Below are 25,677 nucleotides of genomic sequence, written 5' to 3' on the forward strand. Positions count from 1 at the left end.
CCAATGGTGAAATTAAGCAGACGAAAACGTAAATAATCTAAAGTATCTGATGGTGCACTTTATTTCTTAGAACCTCCTTAGGTCACTCTAAACTGTCAGCGTTTTGCTTATTGAATGATTTGTTTTGTTTTGTTTTGTTTTTTTAATTTGATTTTCCTGGACTGTGGCTGGTGCTTCTGTGTAGAGAATACTGAAGACTACGTCTTTCAAAGCCAATGTCTTTCTTTTGTCTTTCTTTGTGGGATTCAGTGGGTGATATTTGGAACTCCTGTCTGCTGCCACTGCCTCTTTTGTTATTCACCAGAATCCCAAAGTGGACTTTCACGTCAGTTTTTCACAGGATTTTTAATAATAGTTTAAAAGTAGATATTGAGTCAGTAATGTGTATAGTAATAATTTTAGAAACCTGGATATAGTATTGGTCCCTGAGGTACTGGTTTTAGGAAATTATAGCCTTGATGAAATGCAAGCATAATTGTAGGAAACATGTACTTTGGGAAATGATTGTATAAAATTCCTACTTGGGGTATGGGAGGCGTAGAACTCTTTTTTTTGTTTGTTTATTTTTGAGAGAGAGAGAGAGAGAGAGAGAGCAAGCAGGGAAGGGGCAGAGAGAGAGGAAAACACAGAATCTGAAGCAGGCTCCAGACTCTGAGCTGTCAGCCCAGAGCTTGACATGGGGCTTGAACTCATGAACCTTGAGATCATGACCTGAACCGAGGTTGGCCACTTTACCAACTGAGCTACCCAGGTGTCCCCGTAACACTTTTAAATAACAGTTGAAATTCACCAGGAGAAATATTTGCATAATATTGCAAGTTTTATAGCTCTTTTCCTAAGAGGGGGCAGAACTGGATTGGAAGAAAATGATTTTATGCTTTTTTTCATTTATAAAAATGAGTTAATTTACACAAAGCAGTTATGTAGCTTTAAGGCTAAGACCCTATGCTGGAGCGTGGTAAACTTTTTTTTTGTAAAGGGTCAGATAGGAAAGCTTCGTAGACCATATGTCTCTGCAGCTACTCAGCTTTGCTCTTGTAGCAAGGTTCTGTCTGGATTTGGCCTGCAGGCTGTAGTTTGCCAATTCCTGCTCTAGACCCTTGCTCCTGGAAGCTCGATCTGCAGACCGGAAGCATCAACCTTTCCTGTGAGTCTGTTAGAGATACAGAATATCAGGTCGCTTCTCAGAGGGACTGCCCTAGAGCCTAGACCAAGCTTATGAGACTTCAATATTTATAGGAATCACTTGGGGGAACTTATCAAAGTTAAGAGATAAACCGAACAGTATACTAGCTACTGGGAGACAAAGCAGAGTAAGACCCATCAGTGTCTTCTGAGATCCCAGAAGTCATTAGGAGACACTACTGTATAAACAATTATAATACAGACTAATAAATGCTATAATAGAGGTATCTTCAGCATAGGCGTATCACAGAGGAGCGAATGATTGGTTCTGCCTGGCATGGGGGGAATTCTCAGAGGGCCTGAGAATTGGACCAGGAAGGGGGATGATGCTTGAGCTGAATTTTGAGGCTTACTAGAGACACTGAAGCATTGTAAAGGGTTATGCGTGGTAGATTGTGGTGGGTGCAGTAAAGATGATGTTAGAACTAGGGGTTATTTGGGGCACCTGGCTGGCTCAGTCTGTGGAGCATGCAACTCTTGATCTTGGAGTTGAAATTCGAGGCCCATGTTAGATGTAGAGATTACTTACAAATAAAATCTTTAAAAAAAAAAACTAGGAGTTATTTAATAACCAAATAGCTGATTACAGGGCTGGAGACCCACTAAGATCATAATGAATAGAAATAAAATTGCAGGGGCACCTGGGTGGCTCAGTCAGTTAAGCATCTGACTTTGGCTCGGGTCACGATCTCCCGGTTCATGGGCTCAAGCCCCGCGTCAGGCTCTGGTGCTGACAGCTCAGAACCTGGAACCTGCTTTGAATTCTGTGTCTCCCTCTTTCTCTCTGCCCCTCCCCTGCTCATGCTCTGTCTGTCTCTCAAAAATAAATAATAAACATTAAAGGAATTTTTTAAATAAAATTTCAGTACATTCAGGGGCGCCTGGGTAGCTCAGTCGGTTAAGTGTCCGACTTCAGCTCAGGTCATGATCTCATGGTCCATGAGTTCCAGCCCCGTGTCAGGCTCTGTGCTGACATCTTAGAGCCTGGAGCCTGCTTCGGATTCTGTGTCTCCCTCTCTCTCTGCCCCTCCCCTGCTCGTGCTCTGTCTCTGTCAAAAATAAATAAAAATCTTAAAAAAACTTTTTAAAAAAAATTTCAGTACGTTCTTTTATTTTTAGCTAATTTATATACTCCTTATTTGAAAAAAAGGATAACTTGCCTGTTCTCCCCCAAAAAGTTATTTGTTCTCCAGAAGTAGAAACTTTTAATATGTTCTTACATCAGTAAAAATTTGGAAAACACTGAAAGGTACAGGTAGAAAATGAAAGTTGTTTATAATTTCATACAGCAAAAAATGACTAGTATTTTTATGTTCCTTCTAGTCTTGTTTATGTAATGTAATGTTTTAAAAATTGCACTCATGCCATGTAAATAATTTTGTGCTTACTTTGTATTTAACATTTTATTTGTGAGAAATTTCTTTTGTTATTCCTTAAAAGGTGTCATTGTTTAATGCTTAGATAGCATTCTAATTGATCTCTTACAGTTTATGTAACTGTTATCTTGCTTGTGGATCCTGTAATCTGGTTCCAGTTGCTGGTTGACCCGGCTTTTGGCTCACGTATTTGGCAATTCTATCACCATATTTTAAAATAAATACAAATACTTGTTTATTTTTTATTATAAAAGTTTGCCAACTTGTTTGATCGGCTAGCCTTCACTTATTCTGTTCTGCTGTTCTTACTAACATTGTGGGTTTTCTTTCTTGGTTCCCCACGGTAGGGAGGCAAGTAGGGTAGTCATTAAAAGCATGGATTCTAGGCCCAGGTTGTCTGGGTTTAATTGATCATTACTACTCATGTGCGTAATCTTGAGAGAGTACCTCAGTTTCCTCATCTGTAAAATAGGGGGATAATTCCCTTTGTGCCCTGGGGTTGTAAGTTAATATGTATGAAGCACTGAGCGCGGTTCCCACCATGTGGAAAGAGAATCTCTTTTTGTTTAGCGATGAGTAGTCTTTTCTCATTTGTTCTATGGTGGCTGTTTGCGTATGCTTTGCCATAACCCCCTTTCTGCTATATTTAGTTCATGAATATCTTTGAGTTACACGCTGACTTTACTAGACTTTACTTAGTGACTTTATCTTGAAAGTCCACAGATTTTCGTTTCCTCACTCAGAAAAGTAAATAACACTATTTAAAACATAAAACCAGCATTGTTAAACCATGTCTTGGAAATGCGTACGTGGGCGCGAAGGGAGCAGACCTCATGGGCAGATAGATTAGGTTTTGGAGCTTTTTGGTGATTTCCCCTTTCCAAGTGAGTGTTGCCGTGATTCCTTATATGGCATATGAGGCCCTCTGCATTGTGGCCCCACCTATCCTGTGCTTTCATATCTCTTCACCTTATTCTCAGCCCCTGTGCCGCAGCCCTATTAAACTGGAATTAGGCATGTGGTAGTGATGAGGCTCACTCTTTAAAGCTGTCTCTAGTTGCTCCTAATGAAGGATCACAGTCAGCTGGAGCTTCCTTCTGGGGAGTGACACAGTTAAGGCAGTGAGGTTGCCATTGCCCCTTTTTGTGGAGTTTTAACTGGGAAAGCTTGGTCCAAGTTTACCAGGCCTTGCTTGTTTTTAGTGCCCCGGAATTTCTCCTGCCTCTTCTATATCCTCTTCGTTGTTTTCTGGGGATTCTCTTTCAGAAATAAAAACCTCTTCTACTGACCTTTTTTTCTCTGTCGGGTAGGATCCTGGGACAAGAGAACAGATGCATCCTTTGGCAGTTGATTGCACCATGCCCTAGAGAGAAGTCCGGGATAACAGGTTTTGGGGCTGTATTTCTCCACCCTGGAATTCATCCAGTTCATCCAGAACTATTGACCCTCTGCTCCTGTGACATATCCTCAGTGAGTGTCTGATGGACAGACACTTTCCGTTGACCTTGCAGCAGTTTTCTTTCCTGTGGAAGTTGGAGGACAAGGTGAATGGTGCCAGAAGTTACCTGCTTTGGTGAATAGGAGTGCTCGACCTGGTGCTCAGAACATGGGCCCTCGTTTAAAGGTAAGACCATAGACTAGTTAACATTCACTTGTTATTGGAATGCAGAAAGTGGACTCAGGGACCAGTTCCTAAGCCTTTTCAGCAACGGATAGCTGTTGAAGTGCACAGTTGCAGTTAGAATTGATCCCCTGCCCTAGAGCACCTTTGAGGATGAAGAAATCCGTTCTCTATTTCTGGGAAATGACTTTCACAACCCATCTTCGATGTCCAGGCTAAAATTTATTTCCTATCGTAATTACAAATCTTTAGCCTCCTAAAAAAGCAAAGAGTTTTAGAATGTGTCCGTTAGTCAACTCTTAACATTCCCTTGAGACAGGCGTTTTCAAGTATTCCCCCTCCCCCGCCTTTTGTAGGTAATGTGAGCCAAAGTACTGTAGTATTAAGCAACTTGCCCGGGATCTTTTAGTAAGCAAGTGATATTTCTGCATTAGATAATTGGTACTGCATTCCATTTTCCTTTGTCATGCTTTATTTTTATTTCAAAAGATTTAAAAAGGGGCCATAAGCATTTATTTTTCTAATTTTAACCTTGTGCTGGGATTCCTCCCAGGAAGATTAAGTAATGTTTTTCATACTTTCTTTTACCTGTTGTTTTTTTTAAATCTTCCCTCTTCCCAAATACCTCGCTGTCCCTATGACTCCTTTCCTTTCCTGATTTAGTGTTGTATGAGGTTTAGAACATTGGGTTTCAGAGTCAGGCATGGGCTTGAGTCTCAGCTCTGTCATTTAACCAGCTGGGAGATGTTCAGCAAGTCCTTTCCAAGCCCAGCTTTGTTGTTGTTTTATCTGTAAAATGAGAATAATAGTGCTTATTTTGCCAGGTTGTTACAGGGACAATTACTTAGGCTAGCACATAGAAGCACTTAGTGCGGTATTTTGCCCTATTGTAAGCGGCTTAGTAAAGGTAGGGAGTATTATGTTACTACTACTGTTATTCTTCTAGCTTAGAATGTTCCAGTTTGCTGAATTGTGTAAAAGCAAGAACACTAAAGAGATGAACTTGAAAAAAAAATACTCGTGCAGCCAAATTGCATGAATTAGTATGGCAGAGGCTTAACATACTGCTTCTTTGTGCTTGAATTAGACTTGGGAAGAGTTCCAGAATAATTTTATGAAGGAGAAGTGTAAGCAGCAGAAAGTGGAGGGTGCTATAGAAACTGTTATAGAAAAATAAAAGCTCAAGATAAGGAAGATAGAACCAGAAAACCAGATACCAGGCCATGCATGAGAACCTATGACTCTAGTTGTGGGTATTTGGTATATACTTGTAGAACTGAAATCAGTTGGTAACTTGTGGTCCAAAGAGTTTACAGTCCCTGGCTCAAGTGAATATACTGCCAGTTACAGAAGTCTTTAAAAACTGTATCTAAAAGGAGGTCCTGTCTAGAAAGTTCCTGATCCCTAGGCATTCTGGACAAAGGAAAGAACAGACATTTGACCCTATCTGTTCAGATACTTCATTCATACTTATTGCAATTACTGTATGCAATTATGTTGGACGCTGTGGAGAATTCTGAAGACTAGTCTTTGCCTCATGTTACCACTCTGAAATGGAAAATAAAACAAACACAGGACTAAAATGAAAGAGAATGTAAGTGCCAAAAGATAAATAAAAGTAGTGTGGGAATTCAGACTAGGGAGGGAATTTCTAAATTGAGGCTCAAGGGAGATTTCAAGGAAGACAGGACCTTCCCTAGACTTTAGGGTTAGGAGATTGCCCACGGATGGAGACATGAGAGGGGAGTGGTTAGTCTAGGCAGAGGAAGTGATTTTGCAAAGCATGGAGATGTGTTTCAGAGCCTATATGTAAAGATAGAAGGGACTCGAGTCAGGTAGATCATAGGAAAAAATAAGGTTTTGTGGAGATGAAGCCAAGGGAATACTGTGGGTGGGGATAGGAGCAGAGACAGAGCAGGGAGAGCCTTGCCAGAGTCAGAGAACAGAAAATGCTTACAGAATTGAAGTGAAATCTGGAATAAAAATGATTTGAGTGATAAAGACAGGAAGGCTTTGTGACAGCATTCAAGAGGAACAAGACAGGAGGAAAATGTAAAAGGAAGGCAAATTCAAAATGTGACAGCTGAGAGATGGGTAGATATTTATTGTTGGGGGGTTTCTTGAGAGCTATTGTAGAGAAGTGGGAGGTTTTGTAAAAGTCAGATCATAGGGCAGTGAATCGACAGAGCTAATTCCCTGGCCATAAGGAGGTTTCCAGGAGAAGAGAGGAGAGTGGTTTGGAAAAAAGTAGTAATAGGTATCCGGGTTTAAAATAATAAAGGGAATTGGAGTAGAAATGTAGAATTGACTGATTGGAAAAGGTCTAGGTGTTCTGGATCAGTGATGACGGTTTGGTTGAAAAATAAGTGGGGGAGAAAATGGACAAGGACTCAGCAAGGTCGAGCTCAGTACTGCCAGCTTCATGAGGACTGAGACTGTGGCTGTCCCAACACTGTTCCCCCAGTACCTGGCACATTAAGTAAGTACCCACTATTTGTTGGATGAATTTGAATTCTTCATTATAAATATTTTCAGGCATAAAATTGGAATAGTGTGAAGAACTCCCATGTAGGCAGAGATTTGAAACACAGTAAGAGAAGCCAGAATTACCTACCTTCAGTAGACAATTCTGATGCATTTCCCACTGGAGAAAGTGGTGGCCAGTAGAGAGGTTCCTGGAGTTTTCTACTGGCTCTGACGCAAAGGGATAGTGATGGCACTACCACTATTGGTAATGATTTTAATAACAATTAAAACTGACAACTCACTCTAGGCCAGGCACTATTCTCAGCTGTTTACGTGTGTAAACTCATTTAATCCTTACAGCACCTCTGTGAGGTACACATAGATCTACCCCATTTGACAAATGAGGAAACTGGCTCTCCACAGAGAGATGAAATAACTTGTCTAATGTCACACTGTGAGTGACAGAGAATAGGTATGAACCCAGGTAGGCCGGCTCTGGAGTCCACGCCCTCACCCTCTGTATTGTCCTGTTTGCTCTACTGTTTGATTTTAGAGTCCTGATGGCTGTGGGGAGTTATATTGAAGTCCTATCGCACTAAAGGAGATGGTGCCATAGAAATTAGTAAATCTCAGTTCTTTTTTAGCAGTGAGAGTTCCGAAGCCTGGACAGGTCACATAGTTGTGGCCTTGGAACCGGTTCGCAGGCCTCTGACTTACTGCTCGTCCACCACCTCTCGCGGTAAAGCTTCTTATAGTTGTCAGAGGTAGTACATAGGAATTTCCCAGCCCTAATGCTGGGAATGCCATACATTTGGTGGTGTTCTTGTTCCTCCAAGGAGTAAGAGACTTGAGGCCACAAGTCCTATAACATCAGCCACATATACTTTCTTCTCTGCTGAGTGTTACAGCTTTGCTAAGGGCCAAATTTTCATATCATGGATCAGATTGAATGACATCCAACTGAGGGAGTATTTCAGTGAATTTGGACAGTTAAACTGCCAGTTTGGGTTCTACGAAATCATCTAGCACATCGTGTAAGGTGCAGACAGATGCTTTTTGAGAGACGAAAGCAGCTTTCAGCATAAGGTTCCGGGATATGAGCTGCCTGTTTGGGCAGGAGGCTCAGTAGTTGTGATCCCAGATTTGGGGTCTGTATATTGTCTTTTTATAATTGACCCTTTCGGGAGCAACCTAATCCATGTGTGTTGACTGTGGTAATGTTCCCTGTGTGGATTTCTTTGCCAGTAGATTTTAGACCAGTCTGAACAGGGATTTCTATGAAACTTGACATGGTCATTCCTCAAATTACCTACTCTCCGTGGATTCCACTGGATATATTGTTGCTATCAGAGGAGCTAATGGGCATTTTCCGGTCTCTCACTTAAAATTTTCCAGTACAGTTAGACATAAAAGCATACCCTATTTATAAACAACAACAACAACAAAAACAACCTGTTTTGGTCCCTCCCAAATCTGAGCCTAGACATTTTCAGCCATATTGTCTCTAAGTAATATTCTAGTGCAGATAAAAGGCACTGAGTTGAGATAACATTATAACCTTATATACATTGACTTGAATGAATTCACTGCATTACAGAATGGAGAGCTTTTACAGGTTCTACTAAGGTCAAAACTCAGCGATCGATACCACTGTCAGTGTACATGGCATTTTTTCTTGGCAATACCTTGGGTGGTTCAAACGAGTGATGAAGATTGACGTCTTATTCTGGAAATAAGTTTAGTAACAGTGAAAGTGTCCCCTTGAACCCTGGCCCCTGTTTGAATTGTTCTGACCTTGACAGGCATCACTTAGGATAAACAGAATCTCCTCCTTTTGTTCCCGTCCTTGGCCTTTCTGCTGAGCTCATCTTCCATGGGACCTGTTGTCTGATTGGTAACAGCAAAAGTGACTTCTCTTACATGCCCGCTGCTTCTTATTGGGATGACCGGTGGTTCACTTTAATTACATAATGCCAGCATGATGATAATAATACTTGCTTTTAAAAATCCACATTTGATATAACTATTTCTACTTAGATGAATTACTTCCAGAAGGCAAATAGAAGGGGAAAGTGACTCCATTATCCTTTTTGCTTGTGTTAATTAGCACTACTTTGCATGGGGGAGGGAAACTGTCTTGGGCCCTGGATCTAAGAAGATGAAAGCCATGTTATTGCATTTTGTAATTAGCAATAAAGCAAGTGGCTGTTTGCGGTATTCCTAGGGTGGTCGTAGATTGGAAGTCTTTAGGAGAAATGATGTAGTCACCATTTCGCTGAAATTTGTCATAGGGCACCTGTCAAACTGGAGAGAGAGAGGACAGGGACACAGTAAGGCCAGAGTCAGTTGACTCAAGCCCTGTGTTCTTTGTCTCTCTCTGAGATGGCTGTAAGGAAGAATTGGAGAGAACACTAAACAAGTTTTCTTTTGCAGCTGCAGCTGTGATCCTCGGCTGTCTGGCGGCACTGAAGGGACCTGATGTTTTACGTTATTGGTATGTTGTGGAAGGAGCTCTTTATTATTTTTGTTAGGGCTGCTTACATCCTTTTTGCCTCCCCGTCTACCCCCTTTCCCCTTGAAAATAGACTTAGAAATATTTCTGTTCACGCCAGAATGTACCTTCACAGAGTTGGCAGTGGAATTCATTCATTTGGGAAATATTTATTGAGTAATTCTGGTCCATGCCACATACTGTTTCCTGCCGAGTCAAAGTCGGATAAGGCAAAAATTGCCTTCAGGAAGCTCATAAGATGAAGGGGAAGATGCTCAAGGGGAGAAAAGCTATAATAGGTGAATATAGAGGAGTTTGAGGGGGCCCAGAAGAGGGAACCCCTAACTCAGGTGAGGACTGGGGAGGGCTTTTGCTAAGTGGACAAAAGAGGGGAAGACTTCCAAATGGAGGGACTAGAATTCTCATTCGTTTTACTGCTTCTGTGAGGGCCTAGCATAGGCAGGAATGTAGGGGGTGGGCATTTTATGTGGCCCACGGTATAGAACAAGGGTTGGCACTTTTCCCGTAAAGCGCCAAAGAGTAAATATTTTGGTTTCCCAGGTCGTACAGGCTCTGCACCACTACTGAATTCTGCTGGTTTAGGGCTAGGGCAGCCCTAGACAATAGGTAAATGAATAGGTGGGGCTGTGTTCTAATAGAACTTTATTTACAAAAACAAGCAGTGCATGGGATTTGGCCTGTAATTTCTGACCCCTGATGTAGAAGTTCCTCTCTTCACCCACAGAGGTAGTGACCCAGTACAATGTTTCCTTGGAAGTCTTGTATCGCATCCTAACTTCTTTTACTTTTTGAAAGTTGGCCGGTCTTTTCCACAATGAGAGGCTGTAACTGGCAGGAGGTATGTGTGTTCTCTCTTTTACATAGGTGGAATCACAGTGTCTGTGGTTGCGTTCTTCTTCACAATTAAGTTCCTCTTTGAGCTTGCCGCACGTGTAGTCAGCTTCCTCCAGAATGAGGACCGTGAGCGCAGAGGGGACCGGACTATTTATGACTACGTGCGGGGAAATTACCTGGATCCCCGGTCTTGCAAAGTCTCCTGGGATTGGAAGGACCCCTATGAGGTGGGCCACAGCATGGCCTTCCGAGTGCATGTAAGGGAATGTTTCTGTCTCCATACCCATTGGGTTTTCTGAATCACTTGCTTTCCAGAGCCCAGTTCATCCTGTTGGTGGTGCTGGCCTGGAATGTTAACATTTTTTCCTTGTTTTTCAGCCCCTCCCAGGGACTTGGGAAGTGTTAATATCTGAAGGGTCACAAATTTCTCTATCATTTTGGTCTTGTAGGTGCTTAGCTTTGAAGATGTTGAAAACTTGATGTTACTTTTTCAAAACAAGAAAACTATTACCGAAGGAATAGGTGTTCTAGACTGGGGGTTGGCAAACTATGGCCTGAGGGCCAAATCAGGCCGGCCTCTTGTTTCTGCAAATGTAATTTTATTAGAGCACAGCCACACCCATCCATCTTCCCGTATTGCCTGCGGCTGCTTTTACACTTGAGTAGTTAACCACAGTTGAGTGGAGTAGCTGTGTATGACCCACAAAGCCAAAATATTTACTGTCTGGCCTTTACAGAAAAGTTTGCCACCCCCTGTGATGACTTCTCCCCTGCAGCATTCTGCTTGGCTTGATAGCCTGCGCCCCCCCTCCCCCCAGCCCTGCCTGGTGCTTTAGCTCACTCCGTGCCACTGGTATCCGCTGACTTACCTTTACATTCAGTTTAGCACTGATAATATAATGAAAAGGGCTGCTTATACTGAGGAGGCAGCATTTGTGGTTCAGAAATGTCCAGTTGAAATGCATTCAGAAATGTCAAGTTGAAAATAAAATGTATATTTTATCCCTGCCTTCTGAACAAGTTAAGAATCTGTTCATGATTTAATGGTTTTCTTTGAGGTGTGGTGTTTCTCTCTGTGCCTGTGAGCAGCACAGTAAGAATGAGTGGGTACTGGGATTTGCCAGCTACCTCCTCCCTGCCCCACCCCCTCTCCAGTCTGGTGGGTCAGAGTTCTCTCTTCCTGCTCACTAACGAGTGCCCTCTCTCCTCATTGCAGTTATTCTACAAGAACGGGCAGCCTTTTCCTGCACACCGGCCTGTGGGACTGAGAGTTCACATCTCTCATGTTGAGCTGGCCGTGGAAATTCCAGTGACCCAGGAAGTGCTCCAGGAGCCCAGTTCCAATGTGGTCAAGGTGGCCTTCACTGTGCGCAGGGCTGGGCGTTACGAAATCTCAGTAAAGCTTGGTGGATTAAACGTGGCCTACAGTCCCTACTACAAGATTTTTCAGCCTGGTATGTTTGTTCTTTTTTTTTTTTTTTTTTTTTTTTTTTTTTATTTTTTTTGCTATTTCTCTTTTGCCATCCCTTCCTTCGGTTTTCTTTCTGCTTTTTGTCTTTTTAAAAAAAAACGCTTTCGGGGCGCCTGGGTGGCTCAGTCGGTTAAGCGTCCGACTTCAGCTCAGGTCACGATCTCATACTCCGTGAGTTAGAGCCCTGCGTCGGGCTCTGGGCTGATTGATGGCTCAGAGCCTGGAGCCTGCTTCCGATTCTGTGTCTCCCTCTCTCTCTGACCCTCCCCCGTTCATGCTCTGTCTCAAAAATAAATAAACATTAAAAAAAAATAAATAAATAAAAATTAAAAAAATAATAAAAAAATTAAAAAACGCTTTCCCATCTACATGGATTGTGGCACATAATCCATCCAGTTAAAATATACAGATAAGTGGTTTTAACAATTTAGAGTTGCACAACCATCACTGCAGTCCATTTTAGAGCATTTTCATCACCCAAAAAAGAATTCAGCACCCATTAACAGTCACTCCCCATTTTCCCCAACCCCCCATCCCTAAGTAATCATTTATTTATTCTGTAGGTTTGCCTACTTCATACATTTTATATAAGTGTAATCATACAATATGTGGCCATTTGTGACTGCCTCTCTCTTGGCATGATATTTTTAAAGTTTATCCATGCTATAGCATGAATCAGTACTTTATTTCTTTTTATTGCTAAATGACATTCCATTGTATGGATATACCACATTTTATGTATCCATTCACCAGCTGATGGACATTTAGGTTGTTTTTGCTTTTGGCAGTTGCGAGTAATTCTGGTGTGAACCTTTATGTACAAGTTTTTGTGTGGACATATGGTTTTATTTCTCTAAAAGTAGAATTGCTGGGTCATCAGCCTAGTAAGTTCTTGGGAGGCAAGGGTGCCAGAAGAGACAAAAGGTAAATTTTTCTAATGTTTGAAATCTTTTCAAGTAAAAGCACCTCAACCTAATTCCACCCTTGCTACCAATATGTGTTTTACTTCTCATGGCAAAGTGTCTGCCCTAGCTGCTGGTATATAAGAATTGAGACCTCTATCTTCCCCACCCATATCCTTTATGCCAGATAATAGATGCTCACTGACTTTGAAGCCGGAAGGTGTAATCTCTGACTTCTGATTCTGCAACAAATCTGTGTAGTGTGTTAAGATCCTGTCTGCTCTTTGTGCCCTGCCTTGGCTTCCTTTTGAGGGTGTCATTAAGTACTGGCCAAGTTGGTATCCACAGAAATGAGAGGAGTTTGGGAACCTTTTGGAGTCAAACCATAACAAGAAGGGCTTAAGATTTGTGTATTTTTGCTTGACTGGTCCTCAGTTTTCTTTCTCTTGTAAAGGAAGAAGGCTGCGGACAAGGTGGCTCCCAAGCCATCTCCATCCCCATGTATCTCCCCCTTTACTTCAGTGACTCACAGACTCCTTTCCCCATGAATTATCATCACCCCATCCCCTTGCCACCAGGGAACAGTTCATATCCTTACAATATGTCTCAGTTCTTTTATTTTTTAAATTTAAATGAAACTCTGTTTTTAGATAATTGTAGATTCTCCTGCCATTGTAAGAAATAATACCAAGAGATCTGGTGTATCCTTGACCCATTTTCCCCCAATGGTAGTAACATCTTACAAAACTAAAGTACGATATCACAGCCAGGTTATGGACATTGATAGTCACCATAAGGATCCTTCATGTTGCCTTATAGCCACACCTGTTTCCCCACCCCCCACCTGTGGGTTTGTTTTTTTTTTTCCCTTAAGTTTATTTTTTTTAAGAGAGAGAATCCCAAGCAGGCTCTGCACCGTCAACATGGGGCTCGAACCCATGAACTGCAAAGATCATGACCTGAGCTGAAACTGAGAGTTGGATGCCTGACCAATTGAGCCACTGAGGCGCCCCTATCCACCTACCTGTTTCTTAACCCCTGGCAGCCCATTTGTGTAATTTTGTCACTTCCAGAATGTAATATAATTCTCTGGATATTCATCCAAGTTGTTGCATGTATCAACAGTTGGCTCCTTTTTATTGCGGAGTTGTCATCCATGGTGTGAATGTGCCACAGTTTGCTTAACTGTTCCCCAGTCGAAGGACATCTGGGTGGTTTTCAGTTTGGGGTTATTATGAATAAACCTATGAGAATTCATGTAGAGGTTTTGTGTGAACATGAGTGGTCATTTCTTTGGTGTAAATGCTCAGGAATGCAACTGCTGAGTTGTATGGTAGTTACACGCTTAGTATTTTTAAGAAACTGCCAAACTCTTTTCCACAGTGTCTGGAGCATTTTATACTCCCACCAGCAATGCATGAACAATCCAGTTTCTTCACATTCTCGTTAGCATTTGATATTGTCACTGTTTTTTTAATTTTTTAATTTTAGCCATTCTGTTAAGGGTGTGGTGGTTTTAGTTTGCATTTCTCTAATGGTTAATGATGTTGAACGTCTTTTCATGTGCTCATTTGCCGTTTCCCCTCTTTGGTGAAGTGTCTTTGCCCATTTTCTAATCAGATGCTTTTGTTTTTTACTATTGAGTTTTGAGAGTTCTTCATATATTCTACAGATGAGTCCTCTGTTACATATGTAGTTTGCAAATATGTTCCTATCAATCTTTAGCTTTTCTTTTCATCCCCTTAGCATGGTTTTTCACAAAGCAAAGGTTTTAATTTTGATGAAGTCACTTTATTCATTTTTTTCTTTTAAGGGTCATACTTTAGGTATCTGAGAACTCTTTGATTAGTTCTAGATCCCAAAGGTTTCCTCCTGTTTTTTTTGCCTAAAGATTTCCTAGCTTTACATTTTATATATAAGGCCTTGATCCATTTTTAGTTAATTTTTGTATACTGTGTAAAGGTTTTGTTTTTGTTTTTGTTTTTCTTCTAGATGTCTAGTTGTTCCAGCACCATTTGTTGAAAAGACCATCTTTTCCCTGTAACATTGCCCTTTTTTTGTACCTTCGTTAGAGTGGTTGGGCATATTTGTAGGGGTCTATTTCTGGGTTTTCTGTTATGTTCCATTGATCTATGGGTCTGTCCTCCCACCAGTACTACAGAGTCTGGATTACTGTAGATACATACTGAATCCTGAAATCGTGTAAACTGACTCTTCCTGCTTTACTCTTTTTCAGAATTATTTTAGCTACTCTAGATCCTTTCTCTTTTCATATAAATTTTATTTTGTTTTATTTTGGGGGGAGGTCATTTACCTGAGTATTTTATTTATTGTTCATTTTTATTTATTTATTTATTGGCAAGTTAGCTAACATACAGTGTAGTTGTGGCTTCAGGGCTAGATTCCTGTGATTCATCACTTACATACAGCACCCAGTGCTCATCCCAACAAGTGCCCTCCTCCGTGCCCATCACCCATTTTCCCCATCCCCTCTACCCCCCCACCCCCATCAACCCTCAGTTTGTTCTTTGTATTTAAGAGTCTCTCATGGTTTGCCTTCCTCTCTATTTGTGTCTTATTTTTCCTTCCCTTCCCCTATGGTCTTCTGTTAAGTTTCTCAAATTCCACATGTAAGTGAAATCATATGATATCTGTCTTTCTCTGACTTATTTCATTTAGCATGATACCCTCTAGTTCCATCCACGTTGTTGCAAATGGCAAGATTTCATTCTTTTTCATTGCCAAGTAGTATTCCACTGTATATATACCACGTCTTCTTTATCCATTCATCAGTCAGTGGACATTTGGGCTCTTGTCCGTAATTTGGCTATTGTTGATAGCACTGCTGTGAACATTGGGGTACATGTGCCCCTACGAATCAGCATTCCTATATCCTTTAGATAAATTCCTAGTAGTGCTATTGCTGAGTCGTAGGGTAATTCTATTTTTAGTTTTTTGAGGAATTCCACACTGTTTTCCAGAGTGGCTGCACCAGTTTGCATTCCCACCAACAGTGCAAGAGGGTTCCCCTTTCTCCACATCCTCACCAGCATCTGTTGTTTCCTGAGTTGTTACTTGTAACCACTCTGACTGGTGTGAGGTGGTATTTCAGTGTGGTTTTGATTTGTATTTCCCTGATGATGAGTGATGTTCAGTATTTTTTCATGTGTCTGTTTGCCATCTGGATATCTTCTTTGGAAAAGTGTCTATTCATGTCTTCTGCCCATTTCTTCACTGGATTGTTTTTCGGGTGTTCTTTGTAGATTCTTGATATTAGCCCTTTATCCGATATGTCATTTGCAAATATCTTCTCCCATTCCATTGGTTGCTTTTTAGTTTTGATTGTTCCCTTTGCTGTGCAGAAGCTTTTTATCATGATGAGGTCCCTATAGTTCATTTTTGCTTTTATTTCCCTTGCCTTTGGAGACATGTCAAGTAAGAAGTTGCCTTGACTGAGGTCAAAGAGGTTGTTGCCTGTTTTCTCCTGTAAGATTTTGATGGTTTCCTGTCTCACATTTAGGTCTTTCATCCATTTTGAATTTATTTTTGTGTATGGTGTAAGAAAATGATACAGCTTCATTCTTCTGCATGTTGCTGTCCAGTTCTCCCAGCACCATTTGCTAAAGAGACTGTCTTTTTCCCATTGGATATTCTTTCCTGCTTTGTCAAAGATTAGTTGGCCATATATTTGTGCGTCCATTTCTGGGTTCTCTAGTCTATTCCATTGGTCTTTGTGTCTGTTTTTGTACCAATACCATTCTGTCTTGATGATACAACTTTGTAATACAAGCTAAAGTTTGGGATTGTGACGCCTCCAGCTTTGGTTTTCTTTTCCAACATTATGGCTAGTCAGGGCCTTTTGTGGTTCCATACAAATTTTAGGATTGTTTGTTCTAGCTCTGTGAAGAATGCTGGTGCTATTTTGATGGGGATTGCATTGAATGTGTAGATTGCTTTGCTAGTATCAACATTTTAACAATATTTGTTCTTCTAATCTATGAACATGGGATGCTTTTCCATTTCTTTGTGTCATCTTCAGTTTCTTTCATAAGCTTTCTATAGTTTTCAGCATACAGATTTTTTTTTACCCCCTTGGTTAGGTTTATTTCCTAAGCATTTTATGGTCCTTGGTGCAATTGCAAATGGGATTGATTCCTTGATCTCTCTTTCTGTTGCTTCATTATTGGTGTATAGAAATGCAACTGATTTCTGTACACTGATTTTATATCCTGTGACTTTGCTGAATTGATGTATCAGTTCTAGCAGTTTTTTTTTGTGAAGTCTTTCAGGTTTTCCATGTGGAGTATCATGTCATCTGTGAAAAGTGAAAGTTTGATTCTTCTTCTTTTTTTATTTTTTTTAAGTTTATTTTTGCAGAGAGAGAGAGAGAGAGACAGAGAGACAGAGAGACAGAGCATGAGCATGAGCATGGGAAGGGCAGAGAGAGAGGGAGACACAGAATCTGAAACAGGCTCCAGGCTCGGAGCTGTCAGCACAGAGCCCAACGCGGGGCTCGAACTCATGGACAGCGATATCATGACCTGAGCCGAAGTCGGACGCTCAACCGACTGAGCCACCCAGGCGCCCCTGAAAGTTTGATTCTTCTTTGCCAATTTGGATGCCTTTTATTTTGTTTTGTTGTCTGATTGCTGAGGCTAGGACTTCCAATACTATGTTAAACAACAGTGGTGAGAGTGGACATCCCTGTCGTGTTCATGATCTCAGGCAGAAAGCTCTCAGTTTTTCCCCATTGAGGATGATATTAGCTGTGGGCCTTTCATATATATGGCTTTTATGATGTTAAGATATGTTCCTTGTATCTTGACTTTCTTGAGGGTTTTTGTTAAGAAAGGATGCTGTATTTTGTCAAATGCTTTTTTCTGCATCTATTGGCAGAATCATATGGTTCTTATCCTTTTTCTGTTAATGTGATGTATCATGTTGATTGATTTGTGAATATTGAATCAGCCCAGCAGCCCAGGAATGAATCCCACTTCATCATGGCGAATAATTCATTTAATATACTGTTGAATTCAATTTGCTAGTGTCTTGTTGAGAATTTTTGCATCCAGGTTCATCAGGGATATTGGCCTGTAATTCTCCTTTTTAGTGGGGTCTTTGTCTGGTTATGGAATCAAGGTAATGCTGGCTTCATAGAAAGAGTCTGGAAGCTTTCCTTCCATTTCTGTTTTTTGGAACAACTTGAAAAGAATAGGTATTAAGTCTGCTTTAAATGTCTGGTAGAAGTTCCCTGGGAAGCCATCTGGCCCAGGACTCTGATATGTTGGGAGATTTTTGATAATCGATTCCATTTCTTTGCTGGTTATTGGTCTTCAGATTTTCTGTTTCTTCACTTTTGAGTTTTGGTAGTGTGTGGGTGTCTAGGAATTTGTCCATTTCTTCCAGATTGTCCAGTTTCTTGGCATATAATTTTCCATAGTATTCTCTAATAATTTGTTGTATTTTTGTGGTGTTGGTTGTGATCTCTCCTCTTTCATTCGTGATTTTATCAATTTGGGTCCTCTCTTTTTTCTTTTTGAGAAGTCTGGCTAGGGGTTCATCAATTTTGTTTATTCATTCAAGAAACCAGCTCTTAGATTCATTGACCTATTGTTTTTTTGGATTCTGTATTGTTTATTTCAGCTCTAATCTTTATTATTTGTCTTCTTCTGCTAGCTTTGGGCTTTCTTTGCTGCTGCCTTTCTGGTTCCTTTAGGTTTGAGGTTAGGTGATGTATTTGGGATCGTTCTTGCTTCTTGAGATAGGCCTGGATTGCAATGTATTTTCCTCTTCTGTGTTTTTTTTCAAGCCCAGCTATTAGTCTTATGACTGTTATTCTAAATTCTTGTTCATATATATAGTTTATATCTGTTTTGAGCAATTCTCTGGCTGGCGTTTCTTCTTGGAATTCCTTTTGTGGAGAATTCTTCCATTTTGCCATTTTGGTCAGGTTTCTGTCTTGTACGTGTTTTATTTATTTTTATGTGTTTATTTTTATTTTTGAGAGAGAGAGAGGGAGAGAGACAGAGCATGCGTCGGGGAGGGGCAGAGAGAGACGGAGACAGAATCTGAAGTAGGCTCCTCCAGGCTCTCAGCTGTCAGCACAGAGCCTGCGATGCAGGGCTTGAACTCATGAACCGCAAGATCATGATCTGAGCCAAGGTTGGATGCTTAACTTACTGAGCCACCCAGGCACCCCTGTCATGTACGTGTTTTAATAGCTTGTTATGTGTCCCATATCTGTGAGTGCAGTATTAAAAACGGGTCATACGCTGTCCAGGGTCTAGCACTTCAGGAACTGTTTCCGGAGTGTGTTGTGTGCACTCTGTTGTTGTGTGTTTGGCTGCTCTATCCCCACTGCTCATAGTGGTGGATTGTTTGGACCTTCCACCAGGTGTGCTTTGGCATGTTCGTTGAAGCAACCCTGGAAAAAAGGAAAGGTGGGGGAACTTTATCCCAAACAAAGAGAAAAACGAAAGGGGCCAAAAAAAAAAAAAAAAAAAGACCAGGCAGAGAATCAAAGAAACTATACGGCTTGATCCAGAGAGAGAGAAGAAAATAAAGAAAGAGATACAGAAAGTGTGTAAAAAGAATAGAGTGAAAATGCCTGATTAAACAAACAACCAAAGCAGAGAAAGAAAGGAAAAGACATATATGTACATATGTATATTATATTTTATATGTGTCTGTATGTAATATATAGACATAATATATATATTATGTATTTATATATATTATATAAGTAGGAATTGACCAAAAATCAAATCAGAAACTATGAGCCTGATTCCAAAGGGGGGGAAAAAAGAGGATAGAAAGAAAAAGAAGGAAAGAAAAGAAAACCCAACAGACTAACATACAAAACTGCAGGACAGTTGTCTTTTGGGGCCTGGGACCGGTGGCTATGCTGGTCTGCAGGAGAGGCCGTCTGGCTCTGTCAGTGTCACTCTGGTTTGGTCAGTGTCAGTCCCGCTCCAGTAGATAAGCAGTTACCAGGTACGGAGGGGCAGGGTTTGGTCAGTGCATCGCCTCCACTGGGGGCCGCTGTCCTGTTCCCTGAAGCCCCACTGTTTTGGTGATGGGGAGAAAAATGGAGACGCCCCAGTCCCTCCTCCCTGGACCAGGGCTTGTCCTGGGCCTCCCAGGCGTTAGGCTAGTATTCAGAACCCTTAGATTCAAAAATCTTAAAGGATCCGCACCACACAGACCTGGTTCTAGGGTAACGCCACTCCACCCATCTGACAAAGGGCCTCTGGCTGGCCAGTTCCTGCAAGATCTTTTATCCTTTGTGGGGGCAATAAATCCTCGAACCACGGTACTCGAGGGAGGGGACTGTCCTCTCCCAATGTGCCCCTGAGATCACTACCGCGCCCAGGGGCTGACTCCCTTCCCCGCCAGGCATGTGCACTGGGCAGCGGCTCCGGTACAGAGAAAGTCACACACCCTTGAAAACGCTGATCTTCAGCTCCTACGGCTGTTTGCAAAGTAGACACTGGCACTCTCCGTATTTCTTGTGCTCCAGTCCGTGGTCTGGAGAGGGTTTTCTCTTGTCCAAACACAATATCATACTTCCGTAGCCTTTCTCTCCCTTTTGTCTCTCCACAGAAGGGGTTGCCTCCCCTCCATTCCTGCACTGCCCATTTTATCTCTCCCAATTCTCATACACAAACCTCTGTCCCGTCAAGCTGCTCTGTCCACTTGCGGAGATTGTTCTGTGACTCTGCAGCCTGTATTCCTGGGTGTTCCAAGTGTTCTGACCTCAAAACAGCTGTGTTTGAGGGATGAGGGAAATCCCAGTCCCCCTACTTCTCCGCCATCTTAACTCTTCTCCATATAAATTTTAGAACAATATTTGCCATATCTACCAAAACTCTTGGTGAGATTTTGATAGGAATGATATTAAACATGAATATCATTTGGAGAGGATTGACATTTTTACTATGTTGAGTTTTCTAGTTCACGAACTTGGTGACCTCTGACTTTATGTGGACCTTTTCATTTCTTTCACTAGCATTTTTTAGTTTTCAACATACTACATGTACATGTGTTCTTAGATTTCCACCTAAGCATTTCTGAGTTTTTTTGTTTCTTTGTTTTGTGGTTGTTTAGTGCCAATTTCTGAGGCCTGCCTCACTTGTAGGTTCCCAGTGAGACTGTAGACACAATGTAGCTTTCAGTTCTGTTTCCTGTGAGTCCTTTTCTCCTTTTGTTTAGTGTAGCAATGGTTAGTAGTGCAGCAGTGGTTAGAAATTTGTGAAAATGAGTTCCCCGGTTCATTTGAATTAATCTTTTTCTTTCTTTTTCTCATCCTCTTCATGGTGGTGTTTATCCCTAAGAATTGGGCAGGACCCAGCTCTCTGGGACTCACTGATTGAAGAGATCTTTGTGCTCGGATAAGCTGCCCGCTAAGGATTAGATTCCATTGTCTGTTTCAGGAATGGTGGTTCCTTCCAAGACCAAAATAGTGTGCCATTTTTCTACTCTTGTATTGACCTGTGGACAGCCACACACCCTTCAAATAGTGCCCCGAGATGAGTACGACAACCCTACCAACAATTCCGCGTCCTTGAGAGATGAGCACAATTACAGTTTGTCCATTCATGAGGTAAGCAGCTTCCCTTCTCTGTGTGCTCCTTTTCTGTCATTCTCACCCTTACTGATTCACTTCCTCTCATCTCCACCTTGACTTCTGTACTGTCCTTCCTTCATCTGACAGTGCCCAATCCCATTAGTAATTATGAGGCTTAGATTAACTTGTAATAGGAAACTTCTTTGTAAAGAGTAAACTGCCATGCACTAGGGCAAATTTTCTATGTTCACTGATACTCGGTTTTCCTCTTGTAGCTCGGTCCTCAAGAAGAAGAGAGCTCTGGTGTCTCGTTTGAGAAGTCTGTGACCTCCAACAGGCAGACCTGCCAGGTGTTCTTGCGACTCACCCTGCATTCTCGTGGCTGCTTCCATGCCTGCATTTCATACCAAAATCAGCCAATCAATAATGGTGAATTTGACATCATTGTCCTAAGTGGTGAGTTGAAAGAAAAGCTCTGATTTAGCCCTGGTCCCAGGCCACTTGTTCTTTGTGTTGTCTGCGTTCTTCTGACCAACCTCACAGACATTTGCCATCTGAGCCACACTTGGCTTAGAGTCCTCTGGACTAAAGGTCTAGTGACAGGTCTTTCCTTTTCTCCCACGTCTCCTACTTCACAACCTTGTTCCTTGTTACTGCTTCAGAGAATGAGAAGAATATTGTCGAACGCAACGTGTCCACCTCGGGAGTGAGCATTTACTTTGAGGCTTATCTTTATAATGCCACCAACTGTACCAGCACACCTTGGCACCTTCCCCCCATGCACACGAGCTCCTCCCAGCGCCGGCCTTCCACAGCCATGGAGGAGGAAGATGAAGACTCACCCTCTGAGTGCCAGACCCCTGAGAAGCTGAAGAAACCGAAGAAGGTGTACTGCTACGTGTCCCCAAAGGTTGGACCGCTCGCTCTTGTCCCAAAATCCCCTTGCCTAAACCTGCATATATTTGGCGATCGGTAATAAAACCACAAAGCATTAGTGTGAGAGTCAGGGCAAGTTCTTTGACTTGTAGGTTTTCTGGGATACCAAGAGAGGCTACTTAAGCTTGAGCAGAAGATTGCCCCCCCCCCCATTTTGCTGCACATGTTTGGACTGGACTGGATTAAGACTGTCTAGAAGGTCTGTGTACCTTGGTGCTTTAGAGCACCTGAGGCGTTCTGCCCTTTGATTGCTTCTGGGAAGGTGTTTCAAGGAATGGCTCTCAGAGTTTTAAAGAAAGCTACTTTTGACCATTAAAAATTTTTCACTAGTATAAAAATTACTGTTGGCCCCTTCTGCTGTTTTGAAACAATTTGATCTTTCATTCTTGGATTCATGAAACCACAATAAATGCATGTCTCTCTCAGGCTACAAGATTGGAACACAGAAATTTTGGCAGAGGCAGGGAGGTGAACTTCCCAAGGCCCCTGAGCTAAGAGGCACTTTGTGTTAGGATTTTCTTTTGAGTATTTGTATTTTGCTTATTCATTCAGACCTCGGAAAGCTGAGCTCTTGAAACATCCCATTCTATCCCTTTAATCTCATAACCAAAACTGAGTCCCAATTCCGTTCTACTTCAGACTTTGCTAAGTGTCATTAAAAGCTTGTCCTGCTTTGAACTAGGGGAGTGGGAATGAGGGCCAGGGTGAGGTACAGATGAAGCTAGTTTGACCACGAGGTGGTAATTGTTAAAGCTGATGATGGGTTCATCATACCATTTTCCCTTGTTTAGCATGTGTTTGAAATTTTCTTAATGAAGAGTTTGTTTTAAATCAAGAAAAAGCCAGATCTGTACATTTAGATAACAGGTTTTTTTTAGATTAAAAGTGATTGGTTTTGTCTTTTTCTTTTTTAGAATGGTATAAAGAGACCCTTCTTTATTCTCACCTATTTTTATGCTCTTTTTTGTTTGCAACCGCAGACCACCTGTACCCTCCCATCCCCCACCTGGCCTCCCGTGGCAAATCCTGGGTACCATTCTTTTTTTTTTTTTAATTTTTTTTTTTTTATGTTTATTTATTTTTGAGACAATGCGAGAGACAGACTGCAAGCAGCAGAGGGGCAGAGCAGACAGAGGGAGACACAGAATCTGAAGCAGGCTCCGGGCTCTGAGCTGTCAGCCCAGAGCCAGACGCGGGGCTCAAACTCACGAACTGTGAGATCATGACCTGAGCCGAAGTCGGATGCTTAATCGACTGAGCCACTCAGGGGCCCCCCTGGTTACCATTCTAATAGAGATAAAGCAGTGGGTAGGGGCCACAGGTATCTCCTGTCCATTGAGTAAGTCTGAGCAGCACTCAGCTGAACAGAAGGAAATTTTGATTGTTTCTAGGTAAAATGTTTACTCATAAAGTGAAAATCTGATCTCAGACATTTAGAACTGGTAGTGAGACTTGAATAGGAAGATTATGAAATGTCTCTGTGTGAAATTGCATTGTCAGAGTAATATTTTCAATTTGCCTGTTTTAAGATAGAATTGATGTTATTTATTTTATTTTAGTAGTAAAAAAGTATCCTCTTTGTCCCTAGAGGGAAAGGGTTATGAGGAATGGAGGTAGGGACTCTGGTTTTTTAATTACAGTACCCAGATAGACCCTTTTTATTTATCACTCACTTCCTTTTCTGTATGTTGTCCCTCCAGCAATTCTCAGTGAAGGAGTTCTACCTGAAAATCATTCCCTGGCGCCTTTATACCTTCCGAGTATGCCCAGGAACAAAAGTAAGTTCAACCTTACATTTGGTTTATGCTGAGCAGGCTTCAATTCTGGAATGTTTCAGCCTTTCGTTTATTCCTAGAAGGGCTTTTGGTGTTTCTGGAAGTTCTTACTGTGCACACGGAATTCATTGCTGAATAAAGAAAGGGTCGTCTTTTGTCCTCACGACATGGCATGAAGGATACAGAAGTTCTAGAAAGACACATGCCTAAAGAAACAAGAATTGGTAGCAAATCAGAATTCTTCAACAGTTCTCTTTTGCCCCGAGACTAAGTTAATGGAGAAGGTGTTGGCAGTTCTGGCCCAAGCTTGGTTTTCCAACATGCTAAAGCTAACTCTTTTAGAATGAGCATTCTCGTTTATTAAAAACATTTGTTTTAACTTTCCGAGCTTTTGGAATCTAAAGGCAAATTGCTTTCCTCCAGCCAGTTTGCCCAACCTCATCAGGTATTTGTATATCCTTCCTGCCTTCAACAGTGTATGTGTGTTTTTATATGTATATATACACACATACACACACACACACACACACACACACACACATTTACCTATAATAACATTGATAGTTTTTTTATTTGTTTAAATTCTCGTTAGTTAACATACAGCGCAATATTGGTTTCAAGAGTACACCCTTCTTATATTTTATGTTAGGAGGTCTGTATTGTTAACCTGCGATCCTCACTAAAGGCAGTCTCTGTGACTCCAGTAATTTAACATAAGATTGGATTGTAGAGCACGGAGATGAAAAACAGCGATACACTCCTAGTAGGTACTCACTTAGAGAAAACAGGCTTAACCTGTTTGTTGGGTGGCACTGAAGGTTAGGGATAGGGAAAGTTTTTGCTGGATTTGAGGGTTTTATACTAAACCTTTTCTTTTGTCCTTTGTTAGTTTTCATACCTCGGCCCCGACCCCGTTCATAAGCTCCTGACACTGGTGGTAGATGATGGCATTCAGCCGCCCGTGGAGCTCAGCTGTAAGGAGAGGAACATTCTAGCAGCCACTTTCATCCGCTCTCTCCATAAGAATATAGGTAAGATTGGACAGGGATTCTGACAGGGAAGGCAGTGACCCCAGCCACGCTGGGCGTCTGAAGGTGTGGTGTGGACTGCACGGGTGTCTTGAGATGAGGCTGTGATCATGATGGATCTTCTTGCTCCTCAGGAGGCTCCGAGACCTTTCAGGACAAGGTGAACTTTTTCCAGCGAGAGCTTCGGCAGGTGCATATGAAAAGACCACATTCCAAAGTCACCCTGAAGGTCAGCAGACACACGTTGTTGGAATCGGTGCGTAAAGTTTTATTTCTGTTGTCAGTTGTCAGGATTTTGCAACTAGAAACCTCTTTGGTGTTTGGTTGTGTTCTGCAGGTTGAAACCCCAATTTCCCTTCTCTTTAAACATCTCTGTTAAAAACTGCTCTTCTCTTTGTTTGATTATGTACTGAGTTTGGAGTAGATTTGTTCAAGACCTGTTATTCAGGGGAGAGACTTGTTGACACGTCGGCTTTATAATCTGTACCGAACTTGTTCCTGAACCATCTCCTGGAACTTGTGTGGGGGGAAGGTAGAAGTAGTGGTTGACAGAAGAAAGTTCTTATTCTTGAATCCCTGGAATAGAAGAGCTCTTGTTGGATTAAAAGGAAATGACTTTTGTTGTCACTCTGGTCTGATGGAAAAGGAGCACCTGATGTGTGTCTGTCTCCACTGCACAGACACTGGCATAATTCTTGCATTCCTCAAGAATGAGAAGGCTTGGTCCCTGTCCAGAAAGTGTTTGTGATGTTTGGCTCTGGCAGGTGTGACTGGAAACCCCTTTTCTCAGCCACATTCCCTGTGTGGCATGGCTCCCTGTCTGAACATAGCCTGTGGATAAAGATTTCTAGTGAACACTGTACTTGAAAACCAGGACTCCTTGGTTCTCTTGCTGACAGCTTACTAATTTGAATCCTTTTTATTTCTCCATGTAAGAGTTTTCTAATTAATAAAATGAGCATTAAAAAAAAAAAAGCTTCAAAACCTCCCAACAAAGCAATGGTA

The 25,677-nt window shown here is 41.7% G+C and overlaps 1 protein-coding gene across 3 annotated transcripts in view; it reads left to right on the forward strand.

Annotated features, from left to right (window-relative positions):
* The window catches only part of AREL1 (apoptosis resistant E3 ubiquitin protein ligase 1), a 48,219-nt gene that overhangs the window by 12,944 nt on the left and 9,598 nt on the right, over positions 1 to 25,677 (forward strand). For all 3 annotated transcript variants that reach the window (XM_049612487.1, XM_049612486.1, XM_049612488.1), the window contains exons 2-11: positions 3,872 to 4,185; positions 9,082 to 9,142; positions 10,025 to 10,251; positions 11,211 to 11,448; positions 20,800 to 20,969; positions 21,209 to 21,389; positions 21,596 to 21,843; positions 23,570 to 23,647; positions 24,534 to 24,675; positions 24,807 to 24,928. In XM_049612487.1, the coding sequence (XP_049468444.1) occupies positions 9,127 to 9,142; positions 10,025 to 10,251; positions 11,211 to 11,448; positions 20,800 to 20,969; positions 21,209 to 21,389; positions 21,596 to 21,843; positions 23,570 to 23,647; positions 24,534 to 24,675; positions 24,807 to 24,928 (1,422 nt within the window). In that variant the 5' untranslated portion in view covers positions 3,872 to 4,185; positions 9,082 to 9,126. The remainder of the gene's footprint in view (positions 1 to 3,871; positions 4,186 to 9,081; positions 9,143 to 10,024; positions 10,252 to 11,210; positions 11,449 to 20,799; positions 20,970 to 21,208; positions 21,390 to 21,595; positions 21,844 to 23,569; positions 23,648 to 24,533; positions 24,676 to 24,806; positions 24,929 to 25,677) is intronic.

This window comes from Panthera uncia (assembly GCF_023721935.1).
Source record: "Panthera uncia isolate 11264 chromosome B3 unlocalized genomic scaffold, Puncia_PCG_1.0 HiC_scaffold_1, whole genome shotgun sequence".
Lineage (NCBI taxonomy): Eukaryota > Metazoa > Chordata > Mammalia > Carnivora > Felidae > Panthera > Panthera uncia.